The sequence below is a fragment of the Anoplolepis gracilipes genome, chromosome 14, assembly GCF_047496725.1.
Source record: "Anoplolepis gracilipes chromosome 14, ASM4749672v1, whole genome shotgun sequence".
Classification (NCBI taxonomy): Eukaryota; Metazoa; Arthropoda; class Insecta; order Hymenoptera; family Formicidae; genus Anoplolepis; species Anoplolepis gracilipes.
The window spans coordinates 4,742,983-4,760,277 of NC_132983.1; the positions used below are offsets into that span (position 1 = coordinate 4,742,983).

Here is a 17,295-nt window from a genome sequence, read left to right on the forward strand (position 1 = left end):
ATATTTTATCTATTTTATTTGAGATCATTTCTACCAAAAAAAAGTTCAGTGTTTAAAAACTGTGTGATCTTTTTTTCGTAAAATATTTTTAAGCAGTAAAATAATTATTATAATTATACATTTAAAATCTAATTGAGGACTGATTTACAAAGTAACAAATTAATTTAAATATTTCTATTTGTAGTATGACAATAGTTTCTTGTAGATACATAAAAAATTCTTTCAATATTTGGGAAACAATTTACTTCACATCTTTTTGTAATACTTTTGACTTTCCATTTTTTCTTCCAAGTCATTGAGTATACTTGGTACATGTTCCAGAAGTTGTTCGCCAGTGAGTTTAAAGTCCTCGTCAACCCATAACTTTTGCAATTTTGCTATAACTGGGCCAGTTAATTTTGGGGTCGGCACGTGTTCCTTTAACATAACACCATTGATCGGAAATTTAGGTATTTTCCATTGTTCGAGTTCATTCAGAAGATCTATCGCGCCACGATATCTCAACACTTCCTTTACGTATTCTCGATATAAATCATGTCTATTTGTTGGCTGAATGAAGATCAAGTGCTGATAAGGTTTTATTGGTTTTTCACAGGGCTTGGACTCTCTATGCAGCATCAGAAATAATGCCAAATCTCTTTCAAATTTCGACAGTTTTAATCTATTATGCAGCGTCATCACCTCATCTTCATCCTTCAACATTGACACGATCAAGGATATAGGGTTCAAAGTTATGTTATTGGACAAGGCGCGTTGATAAACTGTTCGAAAATTTTCTATGACAGGTTCCTCGGGTAGACCGATGTGTTTGCTGCTGCCGCACTCGAGTAGTTTCAGAGTCAACTCTAAAGCGAAATTTCCCATCAGAATCTTCTTCCATTCACTCCAGATTCTTTCGCCAGATATTTGTGACAGACCGTCAATATTTTCTGTCAATGCCTTTATTGTAGCCTCATCATGTTTATCAGGACTGTCCATTATTCTTCCATAGAAACGAAAGTACCTAGCAATTAAATGATGCACAACCTTAATAAATCTCAAATATTCAATATGCAATAATCAATGCATTTGATGAAAGATATAAGAGAGTGTTGTTATATTATATAATCATATAGATAAGATCTGATAAATAAGTATATTGTTGGTATACAAGTACAACATGTACCTGAGAATTCGAAGATAATCTTCACGTATTCTTTGACTAGCTTCGCCCACAAAAACCACTCTTTTCTTTTGCAAATCCTCGTAACCGTGGAAATAATCGTACAATTTGCCATCGAGGTCGAGAAACATGGAATTTATGGTCAAATCTCGCCTATTTGCGTCCAGTTTCCAATCCTTTGTAAATTCCACCTGCGCGTGCCGTCCATTAGTCACAACGTCGATTCGCAAAGTAGTAATTTCAAAGTTCTCGCTATTGTTTATTCTCGCAGTTATCGTTCCATGCTTCTCCCCTTTTTCATTTATCATTCTGATCCCCTGACTGTGGAACATCTCCCTCATCTGCTGCGGTGTAGCGTCGGTGGCGAAATCAAGATCCTTGGGCTGTTGACCCATAAGAATATCACGAACGGCGCCGCCGGCGATTCGTAATTCGTAATTATACATCTTGAATATATTGGCGAGAAGCTGCAATTCCGACGTGAAAATGCAATGAAATTCCGGGGTGTCCAGCTTCATGATGACGGGATTAATCCTCGAGGGCAGGCCGGTTTCTCTAACCTTCGTCCAAGTGTTTTTCACAATTTCACTCGTTGGAAATCTATATCCCCCTGTCTGAAACAATAATGACAGTAATCGTTACATTTGTCACGTTTCTTTTGTCGCATCTTGCCTCTCTGTAGAATTATTCGAAAAAAATCTATCAGCTTTCAAATTGCCACTAAACATAACCTAACCTAACTTTGACGGTTTTTATGTTTTTAATTTATCTACGAAAGAATAATTTTCTTGCTTACGATTTCGCGATAAAGCAGATTTGTTGTTCGCCGCGCTAGTACATTTAACATAATGCATACGTGTGTATTAGGTTATTACTTTTATACGTGTTGCCATACACGTGTCTCCTATGACAGCTGTGACATCTGCGAACTCAATTTTCTTCTGGTATGCATCACGCCATATGCGTATGCGTACTAGTATTTTTACAATTTATTAATTTTTGAATATACTAGGCATATAATTAATAATTAATGCGCTACTTACTTTTATATTTATTTTATATCGTTAAATACATGAGAAAAAAAAAGGATGAAATTTTTGGAAAACTGTAACGAAACATAAGTACAGTGCACATCTTTTATTTCTCTCGACGTAAAATCAAATTCCCTTTAATTTCAAATCATTGAACGCGGACTTTTAAATTTCCTACAATATTCATTCATGGTGTGGGAGACAGTGTAAGAGAAAAGAATAAAATTGAGAAAATTTTAATTGTTTGAGAAGACAGGAGTTTAGTTGAGAAATATTAGACTGTAATAATAATACATATAGTAAATGACGAATTTAATCTCGCACAATCTCCGACATTTATATTCTATAATATGAAAATAAATAAGCAAAATTTGATAATATTAAACTCTTTATTCTCCTTTCATTTATGTACATTATTATTTTAGTACAAAAGAGAGTTCATACACACACAAGAATTAACGAACTTTTCTCGAACGTACCGAAGGACATGTGGATTTAACATCATTTTAATGAATATTCTATGATAAAGATCGTCACATATTTCGCTCAGATTCATCAGCCACTCAGTCACAATGTCATATGCACACATACACACATATATAATTTTATATATATATATATATATATATATATATATGTTCCAAAGAGGATGCAATTTCCGCTATTACGCATAAAAAGTATAAAACTTATCCACTTAGAGTGTTTTGTACGACATGAGCATACAATCTGGTTGTAAAATGTACAACAAAATTTTACATGTAGCTAACGTTAAATGTATGTGTATATTTATATAACATAATAATATTCTCAAATATTAAGATTTATACAGAGAATGCCCGTTCTTGGTATTAATATACATTATTTCTTTAAAACTGTTAAAAACATAAAATAAATGATCAGATCTTTTTCCTTTTTTTTCTTATATTATGTTTCAGAATTTTATATTCTCAGTTAAAGAAATACACCATGTATTAATCTTTTAAACGGGCATACGCTGTATTTATTCTGTTAGGACTTTTATATGCAAAAAAGTTATAATCTCATAGCATATACACTGTTTATGATATTTCACTACGGCGTAAAAACTCACGATTGACAATTTCATTTCTATTTCAACGCATTACATATTTTGTATTTTGAAACATCAAGTGTCTTTTCATGCAAAAAGTGAAGATTTTACGGTGATCGCATCCTATCTTTTTAGAAATAACATGCACAGGTTCATCTCTCACGTGCTCCTTTTAACAGGTTTGAATTTCATTAGTATCGTATTATCGTATATGTACGTGTGTGTGTAATGTAATAATATATAAATCATGAATTATACAAGTTGGCGCTAAACAGGAGACGTAAATATGGTTTATGGTATCCACAGTGCATTTATGTTTCTTCAAAATATGTAATAATTAGAATGACTTATAAAGAAAGATTTCGATGTTCTCTACAATTCTTACGCGGCGGTGTTGAAATGTAACATAAAAATATCTCTTTGGAATAACAGCACACAAAAATGAATCAAAGACAAACTCAAGATTTAAATGAGATACATACGACGTTGATGGGGCACAATTTTATATATGATTGATATTTACATTAAATTTGCTGATCAATGAAAACATGTGCATTATGTGTATGTGTGTTTTATGTGAAATCATTCGTTTACAGTATAAATAGTAACCAAGTTACCGCATATCTTGCTTATCGAAATAAACTCGTATGAAAAAGACTTCCACAGGCCATATTTACTTATATGTAATAAGTAAGTTTAAAAATCTATTCATTTTACAGCGCAGATGTTGCTGGGAAAATACACAGCTGGCTATTTTTTTCCCGCAAATAGTGATTCGAATTGCTCTTGAGCATTCTCTGTTATTCTCTGGATTACAATCTCACATTATCTAAATAAGACCTTATCGTACACTATTATATTTCCTAGTTTAAGGATCGTTGATCGAGAGATCTCCAAATCCGAATTTGGGAGGCACTACAATAATGTACGACCAGATATTTTCGGACAAAGGTCGTACATCGTCGAGCGCCTTCGCAAATATACGCGTGAACGTCATGTCTAAACGTTAATATTTGTGAATATTAATAATATTAATCACTCAAACAAATTTTTACTTATGCTCGATCGTCCATTCGTTCTTTCTTTCTCTCTCTCTCTCTTGCTCTCATATGTGTAAACAGATAAATAAAAATATTACGCTTATACAATTATAATGAATTATGTATGTACACACAATACAATGTTGCGCTCGTCATTATATATGTATATCTATATGTATATACGTTGCTGATTCACCTTACCACTCAGAAGATAGAATATGTTTTAAGGTTTAAAAAGAGGCGCCTAACGATGAAGGAATTTCTAATGCGCTAAGATTGCCAATACGTGATCAACTCCATAGAGTCTTCCTGCAAGTTTTATTAAGTGCAATTTTAAAAAAAGGTTGGTTCCATTGACGAAATCGAACAAATATATACGTCAATAATATTAGTACTTGAGTGAGATTATTTTCAATTTATTATGTAAACAATTCACATAATGTCATATTATTATATTTATATAATTGCTTTCATACTTTACTTACGTAGGTTTTGTTATTTTGGTAGAAGAAGTCTTCTTCTTGTTGTTTCGACACTTTCTTACATATGCTTCTATTAAGTGCGCTATCTTTTTAGGATTGATTTCGCCTGTTTTATTATGGCATATCTGTAACATAATTGAGATCTTTCTCATTATCTGCGTTGTACGACTATAGTATTTTTACATACTTAATTTTGTAATATTATTTTTAATTGTCACAAGTTAGGATAACATGTTCATACCTTAGGTACAGCTTTGCGCATGATATCTTTGTATTCTTCTTTTGTCACATGTTTTTTGGTGTAATGGGGTTTGAGAACTAATTTCACTTCCTCTACCACTCTCTCCTGTCGATTTAGTTTCTTGAGAAACTATAACAAAATCATAGGTTTCATACACTTTCGCATATTTAACAATTTATTCATAAGATTTATGCAAAGTTACATATTAATAACATACCTTGTCCTTAACTTGCATTTCTACAGCAGAACTAGGTAGATCGTCCAGAATTTGGAGCTGATTTTCATCCATACGTACGCCAACTTTGGGATTAGTAGCTGCAAAATATGCGATTTACATTCATAAATCTCTTGTAAAGAAAACTAAAATCAAATCTTGAACTCGTAACATTCGCTATACAAATTTTATATATATAATATAAAAGTTGATATATCGTTTTAAGAGAAATACATACACTTTTTCGTCTTTTCCTTGGCGACTTTTTTACTTCTATTCTTGGTTGCAGTTTTGACAGGCGGCAATATTCCACTGAACAGTGCATCGAAAGCGTCCTTCTTCTCCGCGCTTTTGTTAACCTTGGGCGCGGCAGTCTTAGTGGCGGCTGGTAGTGGTGGTGGGTTTGCAACAGGCGAGTTATTAAAGTTGGCAGGACTAGGTGGATCGAAGAGACCGTCGCTCAAGGTCGAGCCTGGTGAATACGGCGACGACATATCGACGACATTGTCATTCGTCATATCTATGGGCGCGTCGCTGCCATTCTGACCTATCGTCGAGCTATTTTTACTCTGAGTGGATTTGGAAGCTCGCGCCATGGTGGACGACTTTGCAGAATTCGCGAATACATTAGGAAGCTGCGGCCTATCATTTGTACGTTGTTTTATCTGATTGCTTGGCGAGATACGATTAGACTGCAAAAGAAAAATCAGATTTAAAAAACCATCAATATAATAGTACATATTTTATTTACAATTTATTTCACTGAATTTTAAACTGAACTTTAAATCATTTTAGATACAGTACCTGTAACAACGTTCTCTGCGTGGCGTTGGTTGTGCTGGTGTTGAAGCTTCTTTGCACTGCGGCTGCCACGGTTGCTAGCACAGGGTTAATGGTAGCGAATGGATTGGCAGTCGATTGCACGTTCGATTGCGGATTCTGTTGAGTCTTGGGAGGAGGGCTGTTGCACGATTGAGCTATGTCAGTTTGGTTCTCCGGCGCAGGGGAAGATGCAGATACATCCCTTTGCGGCGATGGTCTCTTGATTGTCACCATTGATATTATCTTTGGTTTCTCCATCGGTTTCTCCTGACTGGGCTGTTCCTGTTGCTGAGTTGGTTCGTCCAACGGCAATGGAGCGTCCACCGTTCCGTCATGTTTTCTCGGTGAATTGCGCTGCGCCCGATCGCGTTCGTCGTTCGGCGTAGCTTCTTGACTCGCATCCGGTGTCGGAGAACGAGACTTAGTAGGATCAAAAGGATCATATGCATCTGGCGAAGTCGGTGGAGACGTGGGCGGTTCCGGGGGTGTGTTGGGCCCAATCTTTAGACGTAGCTCCAGCTCCTCCTGTGCTCGCATCTCTAGCTCTTCCTCGACGCGCTCATCTATCATCTCTTCTTCCTCCTCCTCTTCCTCCTCCTCCTCCTCTTCTTCTTCTTCCTCTTCTAGCAGTGGATTTATTAAGGATGGTCTGAGATTACTGGGTTGCTTGTTTATAGAGAACTTAATCTGCGGTTCCGGCGGCGTCTTCGGGCCCTGCGAAACAAACTGTTCACGCGGCGGCGACGCCTGTGACGGTGGGCACTGCTCCGGCGATGCAGCGAGTGCCTCCTGCGCTTGTTTGTCATCGTCGTCGCTCAGCACAATAACATCACGCGGTGATGGCGTCTGTTCACGGAACGGCGATTGATCCAGATCGATGACAGCCACAGGCTTCTTCGTTGCCGCTATTTCCGCCGCTTTGGATTTCTTCTTCTTGTCCTTTTTCACCTTAGGCGACTTGGATCGTTTGTCCTTCGTTTTCTCCTTCTTCGATCGCTTCGCAGAAGGCACGGAGGACTCCGTCTGAACTGATTCTCTTCGTCGACGTTTTATCGGTGGTACCAAAGGAATCGTCTGAGGCAGTTCTGGCGTAGTCGCCGGATTCGTCTCGTTATCCTTGTTAAAGCATACGCTTACCAATATGTTATCACCGCTGGCGAATACTTCCTTGGATGGCGGCGGAGTTCTATTGCGTTTGCTCTTCCGTCGCTTTTCCATCTCCTTAGATTTTCGGCTCTCTTTCCTGCGCTCTTTCTTCTTCTTCTTTATCGCTTCCTTGTTTGTCAGTATAACGGTCAAGTTCTTCGGTGATACGCTATTTAACACGGGCGGTGGCGACCAGTTGCGCGACCCAATTGGCTCTTGTTGGATGTGCGGTGGCGTTTTAGATCTCGATCGCGACCAAGATGGTGTCCATTGCGCGCTCCATGAACGTTCATGCTCCTCTCGCTCACGCGGAAATTGCTGTTCGTGGTCCACGCTCTTCTCATTTAGCTGATCCCAATTTCTATTACGATCGCGATCTCGCGAAATCGATCTACCCTTCGATCGGGATCGGCTGTGAACCTTCCTCTTACTGTGTTTCTTCTCACGCGATTTGGACGACATCCTCTTTGGAGACTTGCTACGCGATCTCTTACGATTCCTCGAGCGACTACGTGACTTGTATTTCTTTGTCTTATCCTTCCGTTTGTCGCGTGACCTCGACAACGACCGCCTCGATCGTCGTCTAGGTGACAGCGATCGTTGTCGCTTACGCGACAGTGACCGCGATCGTCTTCGAGAAATCGAGTGTCGTCTCGAGAGAGATCGTCTACGCGAAACAGATCGTCTTCGCGAAGTCTTGCGTTTGGTACGGGATGACGACCTCTTGCGTGAGATTGAACGGCACGATCTAGAATAGGATCGACCGCGATCTCTCGACCAGGACAATCGAAGACGGGATCTGCTCCTGGACCGTCCCTTTGAATACGACCGACTCCGTCGATCTCTCGAGCCCGATCGAATCTTGTCCGACGATCGACTTCTTGATCTGCTTCGCGACTTTTCCCTGATATCCCTACCGTACTCATCCTTTCTCGGTCGCGACGGTTTCTCGGCCACAATCTTCCTCACGTCATATCGCGGAAGCTCCTTTCTCTTCTCCTTCTTCTTACCTACCTCTTTCGTCTTTTTCTTGGAAGACTTATCCTTATCTTTGTCCTTCTCTTTCTCCTTCGACTTGGATCGTTTGTCCTTGTCGCGGTATGGTCTTTCTTTCGTGCTTTTCGAGAGCTTTTTCCACGCGACTAGATTATCCGACGAAATGTTTTCCTTGTTCTTCTCCGTACTTTCTTTACTCTTTTCCTTCTTGTCCTTCTTCTTTTTTCTTTTATTATCCTCTTCTTCTTTCTCTTCTTTAGATTTTTCGCGTTCCTTTGTATTCAATTTGCTATCATCCGGTATTTCACCGTCCTCCATCTCCTTTTCCTTGCGTAATGCCAAGGCGTTTAATTCTTCCTCGAAATTTATCGCCTCGTCGGTCTCGGATATAGCTTCGGTACCTAATTCGGCGTAACCCGCCGGTGGTGTCCTACAATCGTCGAGGTCATCATTCGTCTTATCTTTCGTTGGAGTGATTGGCTCCAAGCCGACCTCAAACGACGCCGCGCGTCGTTCCGATGCTTGCGAACCCTCGTCCCTCACAGGTAATTCGTCTTTGCAAGGTGTGTAAGCGCCATCCGAATCCCAGTTGCTGTCGGTCGGCGCAGGCGGATCGTCCTCTAACTTATCCTTTTCTATTGGGAATTGCTCGATGTCGTCATCTACCACCGTCTCCGTCGAGAAGCTCGCTTTTTCCTGCAACTGCTGCAACGGATCCTCGTTAAGTTCGCTCGATGCGTCATTTTCCTTATCTTCGCAATTCATAGCAGGCTTGTCCCTACGGCTGCTGGGCGAACGATCATAGTCTTCGCTGCTCGACTCTCGTTCCTGTGAATCGTCGTCGCACGCGCTCGCTTCGCCTTGTAATACATCGTTAGAATAGCTCAATCCGGCTTTGCTCGTTGTTGCATCGTTACCTTCCTGCGAGTCCTCCTTGCACTCTATATTCAATTCACCGTCATCCAACTTTCTTGGAGATAACCGAAAAGCGGACGATACCATACTCTCCGTGACCGCAATGTTCTCATCTTCCGTCGCTGTCGGTTGCGGTGAAGTTTCCTGTTCGCCTTCTTCTTCTTCTTCTTCCTCTCTGCTGGGCGACGCGACGTCACTATGTCTCGATTTCGTCTCATCCAACTTGGCAGCTTCCTCATCTGACAAGCTTTCCGAACCGAGTTCTTCGCTTTCGCGTCGACTAGGAAATTGGAGTGATGTATTCTTTTTAAGCGAGCTCGGTGTAGCAATTTCTGTCGACATATTCTTTTCATCCTCTTCAAGTCGCGGTCCTATCAACTGGTTCAATGCTATCGGCGATTTTATTGCCGTGGATTCCATTGTTGACTTGGACGAACTGACATTCTTGTCACCATCTCGCTCTTGCTGCTGCTGCTGCTGCTGTTGCTGTTGCTCGTCGATCGGCGGTGCCATCGCTGCTTTTTTCTGATGAAAACTCGCATTCTGCGAGTTTACACTGTGATCGTCGGAATGCAGCCCGCTCAGCCGGTTGTTTAGTCTTAGTTTGTAGCCGATCTTGAAGGTAATCTTGCCGCGGTGCGAATCGTGCGAGATCTTTTTCGGTGGTATCTTACTCAAAGTTTGTCGCTCTTTTTGCAGGGCCTCGAGATAAGGGTCGGCAGGTTCGGGAGGCACATCCGGTAGATCGCACGCTTGGATGTCTCCCACGATGATATCATCATCGTCGGGAATATTAGGCGGTAATGGCGGTGGTTGAAGTGGTCCGAGCTGCTGCGATAGTTCCTGTTCCGTGTGCCTAGCCACATCCATAGTCTGCGAAGAGTAAATGGAGAAATTCGGACAGTCTGACTGGGAGTCATTGTCGTCGTCGTCGTCATATGCGGTCAGTCGAATAGGTTCTTGTCGAATAGATCGTTCTCTACTTTCAGCTGCTGTTGCAACTGCTGGCATCGGAGGATAACTTGTAGTAGAAATCAACAACGGTGTAACCGGCATTGGTATATTACAATTATCTAGACTGTTTCGCGATACTTGCACCTTCTCGAGCACCATCTTCTCATCTATCAAAGCAGCAGCGTCGTCGTTACTATCACTGTCAGCAGCGAATGGATCGTACTTGTCACCGCTCGTCGGTAAGTCTTTCGGCGTGTCCTCCTTATGACTGTCATCAATCACCAACTCCTGCTCGCTGTCATTGTCCTTGTCACTTCTAGAGTTTTCTTCAAAATCCAACAAACCAGACGGCGGTTCCGGTGGTGGCAACAGAATCATCGAACCGTTGCTATGAAGTTCTTCCTGTACGTCACAATCAGGTTTGGATGGCGGCTCGATGTCGCAGTAGATATCGCAGTCATCGTTATCCTGGCGCGTAGTAGCTGGCGCGGCTACAGGTTCAGGCACTACGATGCGATCATTCTGTTCGGGAGATGCCCGGTAATTTCGCATCGCGTCCTCAGGTAGATTAACTGAAGGTAGGCTATTATGTAGGCGCGCCGGTGACTGCACGTTCAGGGTATCTGGCGCCGCATTTGGTGATGCGATGGGTAAACTATTGGCAGGTGGTATACCTAACTGAGGTGGTCTAGTTCTGGGAAATCGGTCCGTCGTGTGAGGAAACGGCGGTCTCGGCTCAAAGCCGCCGCTACTGCCGTCCGTGTAATTAAACGGTCGTTCGACGGGCGGCGGTGGCGGCGGAGGAAAACGCAACCGCTCATTTCGGAAATGTTGCGGATTACGGCTGCGGAACGGCGGCGGCGGTGCGTGGGCGCCAAACATGGGAGGTCCGCCGCAGTGCTCAAAATTGGGATTGTAGAACGGCGGCGGACCAAAGTCGCGGTTCCCGAAGTTGTCCCGCGGACCACCACCGCCGGTTCCGCCGCTGTAGTTGTGTCTGCCACCGCCTGGCGGCAGCGAATCGCGACCGCCACCGTAGCTCTGTCCCCCGTGGCCACTATGTCGACCACTGTTGTCGCGACCATAGCCACCCCGGAAGTTGCCTCGATTACCGCCACCACCACCTCCACCACCGCCGCCACTGCTGCCGCAGGGATTATTGTACATTGGCGCTTGGGTGATATCATTGGGATTGACGTTAGACAGATTTAGCGGCGTATCTACCACCTTCAAATGGTTCACCTCTTTTCGCCGCATAATTTCCTCTTCATTCTGTTTTTCTTTCTTTGGACTTTCATTGTTATTGATGCTATGTTTATTCTCTTTATCAGGATTGTTCACCACCAATGTACCATCGGCCTTTAGGATCACGTCGTCCTTCTTCTTGGTCGAATGCCACAGCTCTTGATTGTTCATTATACTACTCAGCAAATCCATCGCGCTCGTATTCTCCATTTCATCAATCGGATTAACGATAGTTTTTAGAATAGCGCGACGTCTGATTGATGGTACTGCGGATCGTCGTTGTCGTATATTTATCAGCGGACCATTTCCAATGGAATATTCATTGTCGTCGTCGTCCGATCTAATTGAACAGAAATTGATTGAAATTTACTAAGGTATTTAACTGAAACATTACATTATTTATTTTTGTAATATCCTTTTTCCAAAATTTATGAATAATAGAAAGTATACAATATTCAACATTATGTATTATACTTTCATATAAATATAGTTTGCATGAAATAAAAAAATAATTTACACCATGCAAAATATTAGTATTAGCTTTTTGATATGTAAATGATTGTTGCAAAATTTCCTGTTTAAGTATAATATTAAATAAACAAGAGATTTATATAAAAAAAAAAATATTTATATATATATATGTTTAATATTTACAGAATATCAATATAAGTAAATAATATTAAAATAAGTAGAATCAATTGCTTACCCAGGTGGGCTGAAATCTATTCCCAGATTATTCCCAAAAAGACTGACTTGGGGTATACCGGCATTGTATCTGGCGTTGATGAGAGCGCTTTTCTCAGGAATAGAAATATTATTTTTCACGGTAGGTAGGAGCTGCGGCACTGTTGGCTTCTTCATGCCAAGTGTGGAGGCTAATCTTCTTCTTACTGCATTTTTACTAGTCAGCATGGATGCTACAGTACGGGCTCGTCGTTTGTGTTTTCTCCTCTGGTGAAATAGTAATCTTATGTTCTTTTACAAAGATCACATGAAATATAACACAAGCAAAGTTTCTATTTAATATAAAATTATATATGTATTTAGAAAGCTTCATATCAAGCGAAAAGAAAAAAAAAATATTGCAAAAAATATCCTTTTCAACAATTTTTAATTTGATGAGAAGTTATTATAAGATATTTAAGTTAATAAGTTAGTAAAAAAGTAAGCATTTAATAAATTTTATCAAAGTATACCATATGTGTTATAATTTTCATAGAAAGTATATAAGCTTCTATATGCAAGTTATTTATTTTAAAAGCAAGAGAATGAAAAGGTCTATAGCTTTCTGAAATAGATATCAAATAAGTTTGTAAATTCATTGTTCTTCAAAATAGTGTCTTGCATAAATCAGTTTAATGTGCATTAATATATATTTCAAGACTTTATATGTAATGATATATTCTTATTTAATGTATTTATATTTTATTTATAAGATTATAGTATATTAAAATATATCACATAATTAAATAAAAAACTGATATTAAAAAAAAAATTATTAACTGTCAATTTTAATTTTAAAGTATAATTAACATTCTATTGAATTTTCTTAAGATTTTGGCATATCAATATGATAAAGTTATTTAAGCAAAATTAAGAAAAAAAACCAAGTGCATCTAGTGGGAAAATCGTTTTATTTATATAAATTAAGAACAATGAGTTACAATCGAAAAATCTAATTCAATTGGGTCATGTTACGAAGATGGCATAAAATATAGTCAGGAAATACAGTAATAATGGGGTAGTATGGATCGGAAGTCCAAGATGATGAACATTTAATAATGAGATATGGTGGCGTTGCCAGATGACTTATATATATTCCAATCTGAGTATTTCCAGTCTAATAAGTTGCGTAAAAAACATATTTATTAATCTATAATCAGAATACCATAACAGACCCTAACATTTTGTTACGAGGTAAAATAATAATTATAATATAATTTGCAAAAATTTTAAATTATATATATATCTGGCAATCCCCATGAGCATGAATGTGTTATATGTTAAGCTATAATTCTACATTTGAGGAGAAATTAGCGATATACCTTGCGCGTTTTTTTTGTTCTTTTCTTACACTTCCTTCTTGACGTGGATGATGCGACTTTGACATATGTCACTATTTCTTCCTCTTCACCATCATCGTTCAATTCTGTGATTCGCACCTCTCGAACTACACTACTGCTGCTTCTCTTGGAGGTTTTCTTGTGCTTCCTCTTTTTTCTTTTCGTTGTTTTAGTCTTGGATTGTTTGTTCGAACGCGTAGACGAAGAAGCATTACCCTCTAAACTAGTGTTTGGAGAACGACTTCGACTATTATCACCAATCGAATCGAGGCCGGATGAAGTAGATGGCAAATTCGGATCGTTAAATTGCTCGGGAATGTCTGCTGGAGCGTGATCGCGCACTTCGCGAGCGCGATTGCGAAGGCTAGCAGGTACGAACGTACGATCGTCAACATTGCGAATATGAGGAAATATTCTACGAAATATGCCTAAGCCACCGTCGTTTCCGAATTGAAGAATACGCCGATTAGGACGTCGTGACATCATAAGAGTTGGCAAAAAGTTCGTTACAAACTGCAAACATAAATAAAAAAAATTAATACGCTTTTGTTGATTATACACACACTTGATTTTTAAAATAAATTCTTTTAAGTATCATTCATCAGAGCATTTACATTGCAATCTGTGAATTATTTTTGCTTTGTAGAAAGTATAATTTATATAACATAGTAATATTTAAACATAGTAAAAATATAAATTGTAATTATAGATATTCTTCAAGTATGGATAGAAAAGTTCTTTCTTACCGCTCTCTCATTTGTGCGATTCGTACAATCTGGGCAAAACCATTCCTCTATGGGAACTGCAGTCATTGGAGGTGTTAAACACTCCAAATGATAGCCATGATCACAACTGTCGCAAAGTAACATTCGATCTTCTCTGTCACTTTGATGACAAACTTCGCAAAATGTTGGATCATCTTGCACTTGATTTTCAATGCGTGGCACAATTTCTACTGGTACATGTTTTATGATCTGGAAGAGATAGGAGAAAATGTTTATATTACAATTGCAATGCATATAGTAATTTGCTAACAACTTATTTATTCTATTTTTCTATAGACAATAAAATATCCCTGTAAAGTTCTTTACATTACTCACACTAATGTTTTTGAAATTTGCAGTACTGAATAACAAACTTTTCATAAATAAAAAAAAAAAGATATATATATATATTTATATGTATAAACAACGAGCGTATTACCTTGCCTCCGAGATTATTTCTAACATGGATGACGGTGAAAGATTGACGATCCACAGGACAAGTATTAATGTTTTTACTCCATTCCAATAAACAATCTAAACAAAAGCAGTGATCACAAGCAGATGGTGTACCAACTTGCTGTTTTCTAAATGGCAGTAGACATATAGGACATTTCTCTGACTGTTCATCACTGCTATCAGAGTGGACATCGGCATTGGGTGATGAGGAAGGACCGGGATTGCCAGCTTTCCCCCTCTTTGTTTTAGATAAAATCTTATGCTTAGCATTGTATTTCTTACAGTCTTCTGTCAATTCATCGGTACTACTCCAATCGGTTTGCCATTCAGATGTGCTACTACTATCTGTAATGTACGTAAAATTAGATATTTTGTAATAGATAGCTAGATATAATGAGCTTAATATACATTTTAAGATATCAATGACATACTAACCACTCTGAGTGGATTTGCTTGCCTCTGATGTGCTATCATAATTAGATTCATCCTCACTAATAACTCTCTGTAATAGAATAATTTCAATAAAAATACATGATATTATTATAATAAATTTAATTAAATGTTTGCATAAAATGTAATCGAATTATAATACTCACATGGTTTTGTCGTCTAATCACAGGTTTAGGTACATCACTATCGTCGCTGCTATTTTCCCCTTCGCTAACAACTCTCTGAAATAACACAGTTATGAGTTTAGAAAATTATGCAAAATTATTTTATATATAATTTTACATGTTGATACATCTATTATCATTATAACTTTTCATTATAATGTATTTGTATTTCATAAAATATATAATGTATTTATTTATATAAAATATCTATTTAAAAAGATTAGATAAGTTAAAGTTCTCAATGTTCAATATATCAAGATTAATTGAGACTTCCATACATACATATATTTTTTTTTTTCTTCGAGTTTGTACAATAATAGAGTCATCGCTGCTATCACTGTCACTGATGACAATTTTCTTCCGTTTATGAGTATGACGACGTACCAGACAAGTATAATCACTGTCACTTGACATCTTAACTTTTCCTAAAATTCATACCCACTGCATTTCTCCTATAAATCTGCAAACAGACAAATTTCATAACATAAATATCATTTTTAAAATTTCTTTCAATTTACATCCCTATTATTTTTCTTAACCCACACGAAGTTGTCATATTCTATTGACCATAGTTTACGACACTTATTCTTAATTAGATTGAAAGTACAAATAAAATTGTGTCCTTATTTCTCAATTATTACACAATTTTTTCAGACGATATGTCATCCCAAGCCAGATAGAAGAATCTACATGTAAAAATTATTCCCTAGTCCCTCATTTACTTCGCTCGCGGGAGCGAATCCCCAATCTCTACGAAATAATCGAATGATGAATTACTTGCTATCGCGCGGTGCGGCTCGTCCGTCTTCCGGAGTTTCTAAGTCGTCCCTTACGATGACAAGATTGTCATCGAGAGCGTCCTCGATGTGGATTCTGGCTCCGCCGTCAAGACAGCGATGGACAGGAAGCGTGTAGAAATTGCTCCGCGATTCCGCGCCGCTCTCGGCGATCGTTGACGATAAGAGCCCCACGATTTCTAATGATTGCTAATGATGATTCGGCTAATCTGACGGGATCGTTTTACGTCGCGACACAATAAGCTAACAAACGACACGGAACAGAATCTTGACGCTTGTCGATTCCCGTCCCGTTCTGCCTTTCTCGCTCTTTCTCTCTTTCTCTCTCTCCCTCTCCCTCCCCTTTTCTCGATATCGTTCCCCGAAAAAAGTCGCGCACTCTCGCGTACCGCGACACCCCGGTGAATCACGGTGAAACGCGGCGTCGATCTCACGATCTCCTCCGAGAACGAGCAAGCGACTCGGGCCGTTCGCGTCTAGGAAGCTGCCCCGCGACGTCTCCCTTGACAGCACCCCCAAAAAGGTACGCGTTCTATCGCGAGACTGCGGACATCTTGGATCGCGGACGCCGTGTGTATGTATAGGCGATTACTGCGTCACTTCCTGTTTGGCGACGGTCGCGCGGCCGAGATGGTGAAATTCGCCGCTTATTGCGGTGCTCGCGTTGGCAAAACTTGGATTTCGCAATTGGTTATATGTCGGCGCGATTGGATGCCCGGCTGCCCGGGATCCGATGGTCGATGATCGGTGTCCGCGAGGAGACGAGAACGGATTCGGCAAGTGTCACACGTAGTAAACGGCCGGAAGCGGGCGAACCGTTGACCTGAGAAGCCGCAAATTCGATCGCCCGTGCAATTTCCACGGTACGTACGCGCGTATCAATCTCTGGGAAACGTGTCTTTATTCGCGCGCGCAAATCTGCTCCCTTACGGGCGATTTAAATGTCTCAAAGCGATGAAAAATAAATGTGTAAAAGGGCCGAGAATAAGGACCGAAAATTCGGGCCTCCTATTTTCCCGCGCGAAAGTTGTATCATTTTCGTGAACGAGAAATTATTTGACAGCTTCCTTAAATATCTTCTTAAAAATTAACTTAATGTATAATATATTTTATATTCATTTAGAGTCGATATTTAACAAGAAAATATATATTTTCTAAAATCTATTCGCTAGAATAGCGTTTAATTAAGATAGAAAGTTTTATCATTAATCAAATGCTACTCTATTTAAATTCCGAAATTTTTTATTTGATAGTGAATCGTATGAAATTGCATTTTTATCATTT

The 17,295-nt window shown here is 39.3% G+C and overlaps 2 protein-coding genes across 4 annotated transcripts; both read right to left on the reverse strand.

The window, feature by feature from the left end:
- Positions 1-159: 159 nt before the first annotated feature.
- LOC140673046 (CCA tRNA nucleotidyltransferase 1, mitochondrial) lies at positions 160-2,290 on the reverse strand. 3 transcript variants are annotated; one of them, XM_072905624.1, is made up of 4 exons: positions 2,206-2,222; positions 2,038-2,103; positions 1,166-1,776; positions 160-1,003 (listed from the first exon to the last, which is right to left on the reverse strand). In XM_072905624.1, the coding sequence occupies exons 2-4, from the start codon at positions 2,053-2,055 to the stop codon at positions 247-249; spliced, it is 1,386 nt and encodes a 461-aa protein (XP_072761725.1). In that variant the 5' UTR covers positions 2,056-2,103; positions 2,206-2,222; the 3' UTR covers positions 160-246. The 3 variants fall into 3 exon arrangements, with proteins under 3 accessions (XP_072761725.1, XP_072761726.1, XP_072761723.1); XM_072905625.1 differs by lacking the exon at positions 2,038-2,103 and having other exon boundaries at positions 2,206-2,290; XM_072905622.1 differs by lacking the exon at positions 2,206-2,222 and having other exon boundaries at positions 1,959-2,137.
- A 273-nt stretch (positions 2,291-2,563) lies between these two features.
- Phrf1 (PHD and ring finger domains 1) lies at positions 2,564-16,877 on the reverse strand. Its single transcript, XM_072905617.1, has 14 exons — positions 15,992-16,877; positions 15,497-15,674; positions 15,197-15,271; positions 15,036-15,102; positions 14,584-14,945; positions 14,127-14,354; positions 13,363-13,893; positions 12,024-12,268; positions 6,044-11,657; positions 5,478-5,931; positions 5,243-5,340; positions 5,026-5,154; positions 4,788-4,909; positions 2,564-4,611 (listed from the first exon to the last, which is right to left on the reverse strand). Exons 2-14 carry the CDS (start codon positions 15,626-15,628, stop codon positions 4,593-4,595), a joined length of 8,076 nt encoding a protein of 2,691 aa, XP_072761718.1. The 5' UTR covers positions 15,629-15,674; positions 15,992-16,877; the 3' UTR covers positions 2,564-4,592.
- Positions 16,878-17,295: the final 418 nt, after the last annotated feature.

Coding starts and splice junctions, on each gene's coding strand:
- LOC140673046 (XM_072905622.1), bottom strand. CDS start 2,009: ATGTTAAATGTACTAGCGCGGCGAACAACAAATCTGCTTTATCGCGAA. Junction 1,777..1,958: donor ATCTGCTTTATCGCGAAATC/GTAAGCAAGAAA, acceptor TTATTGTTTCAG/ACAGGGGGATATAGATTTCC. Junction 1,004..1,165: donor GATTATCTTCGAATTCTCAG/GTACATGTTGTA, acceptor TTTAATTGCTAG/GTACTTTCGTTTCTATGGAA.
- Phrf1 (XM_072905617.1), bottom strand. CDS start 15,628: ATGTCAAGTGACAGTGATTATACTTGTCTGGTACGTCGTCATACTCAT. Junction 5,341..5,477: donor CAAGGAAAAGACGAAAAAGT/GTATGTATTTCT, acceptor CATATTTTGCAG/CTACTAATCCCAAAGTTGGC. Junction 5,155..5,242: donor AAATGCAAGTTAAGGACAAG/GTATGTTATTAA, acceptor ATTTTGTTATAG/TTTCTCAAGAAACTAAATCG.